At 52.0% G+C, this 8,066-nt stretch overlaps 2 protein-coding genes across 3 annotated transcripts; both read left to right on the top strand.

The window, feature by feature from the left end:
* Positions 1–255: 255 nt before the first annotated feature.
* Positions 256–2,205, top strand: LOC114866162 (C-type lectin domain family 4 member F-like). Of its 2 annotated transcripts, XM_029167886.3 has the most exons (7): positions 261–780; positions 914–1,015; positions 1,114–1,203; positions 1,263–1,367; positions 1,459–1,604; positions 1,677–1,795; positions 1,954–2,205. In XM_029167886.3, exons 1-7 carry the CDS (start codon positions 633–635, stop codon positions 2,066–2,068), a joined length of 825 nt encoding a protein of 274 aa, XP_029023719.1. In that variant the 5' UTR covers positions 261–632; the 3' UTR covers positions 2,069–2,205. The 2 variants fall into 2 exon arrangements, with proteins under 2 accessions (XP_055369087.1, XP_029023719.1); XM_055513112.1 differs by lacking the exon at positions 914–1,015 and having other exon boundaries at positions 256–780.
* Positions 2,206–6,374: 4,169 nt separating this feature from the next.
* LOC114866164 (C-type lectin domain family 12 member B-like) lies at positions 6,375–7,950 on the top strand. Its single transcript, XM_029167888.3, has 7 exons — positions 6,375–6,587; positions 6,790–6,903; positions 6,975–7,076; positions 7,137–7,199; positions 7,279–7,418; positions 7,518–7,630; positions 7,714–7,950. The coding sequence occupies exons 1-7, from the start codon at positions 6,443–6,445 to the stop codon at positions 7,838–7,840; spliced, it is 804 nt and encodes a 267-aa protein (XP_029023721.1). The 5' UTR covers positions 6,375–6,442; the 3' UTR covers positions 7,841–7,950.
* Positions 7,951–8,066: the final 116 nt, after the last annotated feature.

Genomic DNA, 8,066 nt, shown 5'->3' on the forward strand with positions numbered 1-8,066 from the left:
CGACCCAGATGTGCTGCGTGGACGAGTCCCCGCTGAGGGAAACGCAGGGCCCGGTTCTCACCACGGACGGAGGTTTGGGTTTCATGGGTGTAACAGAACCAGAACCTGGAGGTTTATGGACCTTCACTGGTTCCCCCAAGGAAGTGGAGCTTTGGTGTGAAGAGGATGTGTGCGTGTGCGTGTGCGTGTGCGTGTGCGTGTGCGTGTGCGCGTGTGCGTGTGCGTGTGCGTGTGCGTGTGTGTGTGTGTGTGTGTGTGTGTGCGTGTGCGTGTGCGTGTGTGTGTGTGTGTGTGTGTGCGTGCGTGTGTGCCACCTCAGCTGAGGTTTTCACCAGTGATTGTGTGTGGAAAGGAAGAACCGGATCTGGACCAGGACTGAAACACTTTGATCAATAGATAGGAAACGTCCACATGACACGAACCACCTCCAGAACAGGAAGCAGCTCGGACTCAGCTCACTGAGCCTGAAGGAAGCTGCTGCTGTCATCAGTGGTTCTTATGCGTCAGGATCAAATGATTGACGGATGTTTACACAGTTGCAGCCACTTCCTCCGTGTCTCTGGCCCAGATGAGAGGTGGAGGAGCTCCAGCTTCAGAGCGCCGGCAGCAGGCGGAGGCGCTTCTTCCCCAACATGTCATCAGATATTAACGCTGCACCAGATTCAAGCAAGGCGAGTCAGCGCCAAACGGCCGAGAGCGAAGGAGAGAAGGAGAGAGACGAGGCCGCCTGCGATGAGGTCCGACCCGACCAGGCGGAACCGCAGGAAGCAGCTCCCGAAGGTGAGTCAGCAGCTCAACCCGGGTTGAAACCTGAAGTTGAAACCAGACACAAACTATTTGGCGGTTGCGCCTCAGACCAGAACCAGAACCAGAACCAGGCGTGGAGGCTCACAGTGTTTCCCCGTGTCTGCAGCGCCGCGTCCGGCCCACAGGGACCGGCTCAGAGCGGCTGCTCTGTGTCTGGTGGCGCTGAGCGTCGTGAGCACGGCTGGGATCCTCGTCCTGTCTGCACGGTGTAAGAGGCCGCGTCGGATCAGAACCGTGAAACTTGACATGATCAGAGTTGGAGCAAGAGCAGAAAACAGGTGAAAGTTCTTGCTTTTTTCTCCCCAGATGTTTCTGTCTCTCTGGAAAAAGCCAAACTTCAGACTGGACTCAAGAACCTGAACGCCAGCCACTGCCGGCTGCAGGACGACTGCTCAGGTAGGAAGCCTGCGCTGCCTTCACCTCCTGCTCGCCGCTAACTCCGCTGTCCGTCTCAGACACGTCAGCGCGCTGCCGCCTGTTGCAGAGCAGCCACAGAGAACTGAGCCAGCAGCACCGACGGCTGCAGGACGAGGTGCAGGCGCTGAAGCAGCAAATCAAGGGTGGGAAACTGAAACGATTATGAGTCGCGTCCGTCTGGTTCCTACATAAACAGGAAAACACTGAACGAACATGAAACCGCCCCTTTCACAGAAGGGAAGTTCTGTCCTGATGGATGGAGACAGATTGGATCCAGCTTCTATTTAAAGTCCACTGAGAGGAAGAACTGGCGTGAGAGCAGGGCGGACTGTCTGAGGCGCGGCTCGGACCTGGTGAGGATCAGCGGCCCGGAGGAGCAGGTGAGGGATCCACTGCGCGTCCACCAGGCAGCGGTCCAGTTCTGAGTCTCGCTGTCTGCTGTCGACTCCCAGGAGATCGTCAGCAAGCTGAGTGGGGGCAACGAGTCCTGGATCGGCCTGAGGACGGAATGGATGCCAGCGGGACCTAAATACGTGTGGAAATGGGTCGATGGGTCGGCTCTGAGCCAACGGTGAGACTCTTCCTCCTGTTAGACGCAACACGAGCCGTGTGACCACAGCTGGAAACAGCTGGTTGACCCTTAGTGTCAGACCTTTACCCATAATTCCTTCTGCTCATTTGGTCCATTTGTTTGGATGCATGTTAGTTCAGATGATAATCTCTCCACAGCTTCTGGGCAGAGGAGCTGGAGGCCACGTCCTGGCAGGCGGCTGCTTGCTGTCGCCGCGGAAACTGGACCACAACGTTTCAAAACGCCATAAAGAGCTGGATCTGTGAGAAGTAGCCGTGTGTGTCCCAATGTTCAAGAGGTCAAAGGTCACTGTCCTAGCGGCTGTTTACTGCTCTGCACGTGAGGCGCTGAAGCTACTTCACAACTTGTTATTTGCCCATACAAAGTAATAAACCTCTATAAAACTGTAACGTGTCAGCACAGTTGGCGTTTGTGGCTGCATAGAGCAGACGAGAGCCGAAGCCAAAGAACAGCGAGCGACAGCCACAAAAAACGGCCTGCGTCGGCAAAGAAGCCTGGGGAGCGTCTGCTAAAGAGTGGAGCGTTACATCAACAGCGTTGTTGCCTGACTGACTGTTGATGAATGAGCCCAAGGCATTTGACACTGACGCAGGAACACGTATCTGTGGCTGATACGTGTCTGCGAGGTTCCTCCTCTCTGCTCATACATTCTGTCCTGAAATGTCCTCACTGAACATAAAACCAACCAAATAATCAACACAAACATGCAGTAAGAGTCCAACATTCACCTCATACATAACAACGGTGCTGGTCATGATGTAAGACAACACAGCTCTCTATTTAAAGAGCGTCTGAAACGTCTGAAATGTCTGAAACGCTGTCAGTGTCTGGGGTCTCAGGTGACGGCTCCACCACGAGGAAGCTGTAATGTCTGCGCAGACGGACTGGCATGGGCTCTCTGTCTGCGCAGACAGACGGGCATGGGCTCTCTGTCTGCGCAGACGGACGGGCATGGGGTCTCTGTCTGCGCAGACGGACGGGCATGGGCTCTCTGTCTGCGCAGACGGACGGGCATGGGCTCTCTGTCTGCGCAGACGGACGGGCATGGGCTCTCTGTCTGCGCAGACGGACGGGCATGGGCTCTCTGTCTGCGTAGGCTGCAGTGGAGCTGTGTGTTGTGGTTTCTTAACCTTTTTTCACAGTTACAGCTTCATTAAAAGGGCCAATTGCACGGTGCTGACCACAGATGAAGCCATGTCATGTTTAGCCCTGTAAAGCCCAAACCATTAAATAAAAATTATAATTCTATGAAAGTGGAGCCTTGGTCATTTTGAACAACAACAAAAAATGAAAACTCATGAACTTATCAAACCAACCAATACATCTCTCCTTACATTATACTCTACAGCAGCTGTGCATTCATCTGTATGTTGAGTCTTTGCTAAGCTGCACAGTAAAGCAAGTGAGCTCCGAGTCCCCTTCATTATTATTAAGTTGTTACAGACACAACAAGAGTATTTGTGTGTTTCTCTGCTGCATCAAGCTGCTTTGTGTGGTTTCACCTCAGGTGCCACTGGTGAAGTCTAGCTTTCACTTTCAAGATAACGGAGCCCCACTGGAACCACTGGAACCACTGGAACCACGCTTTTAAGCCAGATCACCGGCGGCAGCTGAGGCTTCTGTTTTCTGCTGAAATGACCCCGACAAAAAGGAACAGCACCAGAAAAACCATGATGACAGGAAATGATCACATCCTGTGAATTGTCTGATTTTCTCTGAGCCAATCTACTGATGAAATAGGAACCGGCTTCTATAGAAACCTGAAAGAAGAAGAAGAAAAATGTAGTAACTTTCCAGAAGAAGCTCGGAGGCTGAGCCGATGGTCCTGTCGTCGTGTGTCTGTGAAACACGAGGACGACTGTTAGGCAGAAGCTCAGACGAGGACAGAACGTGGAGCAGGACGGAGTCCAGTATGATGACGTGGACCCAGAAGAAGGCGAAGTATGAAAGCAGACGGACAGAGAAGTTTCGTCATCAGGAGTCTGTGTTTCAGAAGGACGTGGAGGGAAGGAGTCTGCTGAGAGCAGCTGCTGCAGAGGACTCGCCTCCGTTCTACCTTCTGCTCACGGCCCATAAACACTGTCTGCTCTGAACCGTTCAATAGATATGTGGAAACAAACATAGGAATCCACTCAGAGACTCGAGCAGGAGACGGTTCCAAGGTGGAGCAGAGTGGAGATGAGAGAAAGCACCTCAGCATGTGTTTACAGGAGCACAAAGACATCCCATTAAAATAAATCACACAAAGGTTGTTTACACTCATCACATGCAGGTCGAGGGAAAGTGGGACAGTTTAATAATTAAACTGTGAAATCAGTTTCAGCAGTTTAAGGCTTTGATCTATTTGTTCCTCACCAGATGTTTTGATGATCTTCAGAGCTACAACGAGCTGATCCACAGACATGAGCTGTTCCACAGACACAACGAGCTGATCCACAGACATGAGCTGTTCCACAGACACAACGAGCTGATCCACAGACATGAGCTGTTCCACAGACACAACGAGCTGATCCACAGAATTGAGCTGTTCCACAGACACAACGAGCTGATCCACAGACATGAGCTGTTCCACAGACACAACGAGCTGTTCCACAGACACAACGAGCTGATCCACAGACATGAGCTGTTCCACAGACATAACAAGCTGATCCACAGACACAACGAGCTGTTCCACAGACACAACGAGCTGATCCACAGACATGAGCTGTTCCACAGACATAACGAGCTGATCCACAGACACGAGCTGATCCACAGACATAACGAGCTGATCCACAGACATGAGCTGTTCCACAGACATGAGCTGATCCACAGACATAACGAGCTGATCCACAGACACAACGAGCTGATCCACAGACACAACGAGCTGTTCCACAGACACAACGAGCTGATCCACAGACATGAGCTGTTCCACAGACATAACGAGCTGATCCACAGAAACGAGCTAAATCACAGACATGAGCTGTTCCACAGACATGAGCTGTTCCACAGACATGAGCTGTTCCACAGACATAACGAGCTGATTCACAGACACAACGAGCTGATCCATCCACAGACATAACGAGCTGATCCACAGACATGAGCTGTTCCACAGACACAACGAGCTAATCCACAGACACAACGAGCTGATCCACAGACACAACGAGCTGTTCCACAGACACAACGAGCTGATCCACAGACATGAGCTGTTCCACAGACATAACGAGCTGATCCACAGAAACGAGCTAAATCACAGACATGAGCTGTTCCACAGACATGAGCTGTTCCACAGACATAACTTTCGCCTTCAAGTCAAAAAGCTGGATCTGTGAGAAATAGTTTGAAAGTTCACCTTCACTGTGTCTCGTGTAAAATCAGGCCTGATCTGAGCTTCTGCTGCAGTTTTAAAGCGTGAACGTAGTAAAGTGACGGTGATTCAACCTTCGCTGTGTCTGGATCCACAGCCCCCGAAGCCATTGAGTGCTTCTGTTTCTCCTGCGTTCAGTTCAGGTTCAGGTTTGGGTTCGGGTTAGTCGCTGGTTGCGTCGCACGCTGAAGCACCAAAATAGAAAGGAGGCCGTCAGGAAGTCAAGCCTCTGAGCTGATAACACGTCCTTCCTTCTGTTAAAAACACTAACGTGATGAAAGGTTGAAGCTGCTGTTGGAGCCACTGGGTCCTCAATCAAACAGAACCTGACCTGGGGCCTGTGAGCAAGGCAGCACAGAGTCTGTGATGAAGTGCCACCTTTACTTCATCGCCTCAATGAAAAGCTGCCTGAGACGAACAGAACAGAACCTGCGTGGGGTGGGAACAGAACCTCATGGGGAGGGAACAGAACCTGCGTGGGGTGGGAACAGAACCGACGTGAGGTGGGAACAGAACCTGCGTGGGGTGGAAACAGAACCTGCGTGGGGTGGGAACAGAACCTCATGGGGAGGGAACAGAACCTGCGTGGGGTGGGAACAGAACCGACGTGAGGTGGGAACAGAACCTGCGTGGGGTGGGAACAGAACCTGCGTGGGGTGGGAACAGAACCTCATGGGGAGGGAACAGAACCTGCGTGGGGTGGGAACAGAACCGACGTGAGGTGGGAACAGAACCTGCGTGGGGTGGGAACAGAACCTGCGTGGGGTGGGAACAGAACCTCATGGGGAGGGAACAGAACCTGCGTGGGGTGGGAACAGAACCGACGTGAGGTGGGAACAGAACCTGCATGGGGTGGGAACAGAACCTCATAGGGAGGGAACAGAACCTGCGTGGGGTGGGAACAGAACCGACGTGGGGCGGGAACAGAACCTGCGTGGGGTGTGTACAGAACCGACGTGAGGTGGGAACAGAACCTGCGTGGGGAGGGAACAGAACCTCATGGGGAGGGAACAGAACCTGCGTGGGGTGGGAACAGAACCTCATAGGGAGGGAACAGAACCTGCGTGGGGTGGGAACAGAACCGACGTGGGGAGGGAACTGACGATGGACCCATGTTCATGTATTTTCAGTTCGATGTTTCTGTTTTGATGAAACCTAATGACTCAAAGAAGGAAACCGCAGTATGAGGCTATTTTAACCCGGCTACGTCATCCTGACGTGTGGGTTCGCTGCTTCCTCATTGCTCCTAAACAGCCTCAGCAGCCGAGCTGACTTCAAATAAAATGCCTTCCAGTAAACACAGCAAACAGCGGCCGAAGACGCGGATTAACAACCAGAACCACCACTTTGAAATGAGAGAGGTGCCAATCTACGACAACGCCGATCAAATCAGGAATCATCTGAGCAGCACTCAGCCAAAACCAGGAGGTAAGTGTCCACGCGGCAGGGTTCTGTTTCCTTGTGTCCAAAGTTTATAAGCGATTCAACAGAACAAACTATGGAAATGACTGAAATCTGATGACGAATCATGACAAAAAGATGTCATCATCAGACGTTTTTCACCATCTGAACGTTCCATCAGCCTGGTTTCATTCAGCAGACGATGACGGCCGCTCTGTGTTCTCCGCAGGCCCAGAGAGCCAGACCCGTCCAGGCGCCAGAACCTGGTTCAGATCCGCGGCTCTGTGTCTGGGAGTGCTGTGTGTCCTGCTGGTGGCCGGCATCGTGGTCCTGTCCACCCTGTGTAAGAGGATGCGCTGTGTGTTCACGCTGCCGTGTGCGTCGGGCTGCAGCTTTCTCTGCTTTGTTCTTCAGATATTTCTGTGCAGTCAGACAGAGGTCCAGTCGGTACCACAGACAAGCAGCTGCAGGGCACATCCTGCCCCAACCACACTCACAACCATGATCTGATCAAAGGTGAGGAAACATCAACTGAAGCAGCATCTGGAAGTTTATGACTTATGTGTTTCTGTCCAGACCTGAAAGCAAAGTACCATCAGCTCCAGGAGGAAGTAAATAAACTGAACGTCAGCACTAAAGGTGAGAACGCTTCGATCCTTCTCTCCTGTAGCAAAGGAAGTGGTTCTGATGCTGATCCATGTGTAACTGATCTGAGCAGTCTGTAGCGACGGATGGAGGAGGTTTGGATGCAGCTGCTACTTCACGTCCTCTGAGGCTAAGACGTGGTCTGAAGGCAGGAGAGAGTGTACGGAAGGGAAAGGATCAGACCTGGTGGTGATCAACAGCAGAGAGGAGCAGGTGAGAGTTCTGGAGCCGCTTCACGGTCACAGACAGTCACTCTAACACCCAACCGGAACCGTGAACAGACAAGTGTTTGTGTCCTCATTGAACCTGTAGGACTTTGTCTCTGGGCTGATGGAACATGACGAGTTCTGGATCGGACTGAGGACGACTGGGAACAAACCCGTCTTCAAATGGGAGTGGGTGGATGAGTCACCGCTGACAGAAACGTGAGACAGTTTCTCTTCATATCACACACAGACAGAACCTGTAACGTGGGTCAGACCAGTTAACCCGACTGTTTGTCCCACAGGTTCTGGGCGGGTCTGTCCGTCCCACCCACAGAACTCTCCGTGGCAGCCTACTCTGACCGACAGGGGAAGCTCACGCAGAGTAAATATGATGGTGGTGGTGCTAAACGGTTCATCTGTGAGAAGTAGCTCTGTTCAGTGTCACTGCTTCACGTGTTCCTCAAAAGAATCTTTGTGGATTCGAGGACAATGAGCTTCAGCTCCATGTGTAACAGAATAAACTACATTGTCTCATTTGCTTTGTGATCAGTTGCTTCTAATGTGTGAATCTGATTAAGCCTCAGGTGTCGTCACTGTTTCAGTCTTCACATTTATGGTCATGGGCTACGTTTCTACACTCATCCTTATCACACGC

Source organism: Betta splendens, chromosome 11 (assembly GCF_900634795.4).
Source record: "Betta splendens chromosome 11, fBetSpl5.4, whole genome shotgun sequence".
Lineage (NCBI taxonomy): Eukaryota > Metazoa > Chordata > Actinopteri > Anabantiformes > Osphronemidae > Betta > Betta splendens.

Excerpts from the sequence above, each read along its gene's own strand:
- LOC114866162 (XM_029167886.3), top strand. The coding sequence starts at position 633 with ATGTCATCAGATATTAACGCTGCACCAGATTCAAGCAAGGCGAGTCAG. Across the intron at positions 1,605-1,676 it reads TCAGCGGCCCGGAGGAGCAG|GAGATCGTCAGCAAGCTGAG; the intron begins GTGAGGGATCCA and ends GTCGACTCCCAG. Across the intron at positions 1,796-1,953 it reads GGGTCGGCTCTGAGCCAACG|CTTCTGGGCAGAGGAGCTGG; the intron begins GTGAGACTCTTC and ends ATCTCTCCACAG.
- LOC114866164 (XM_029167888.3), top strand. The coding sequence starts at position 6,443 with ATGCCTTCCAGTAAACACAGCAAACAGCGGCCGAAGACGCGGATTAAC. Across the intron at positions 6,904-6,974 it reads CGTGGTCCTGTCCACCCTGT|ATATTTCTGTGCAGTCAGAC; the intron begins GTAAGAGGATGC and ends TTTGTTCTTCAG. Across the intron at positions 7,077-7,136 it reads CAACCATGATCTGATCAAAG|ACCTGAAAGCAAAGTACCAT; the intron begins GTGAGGAAACAT and ends GTTTCTGTCCAG.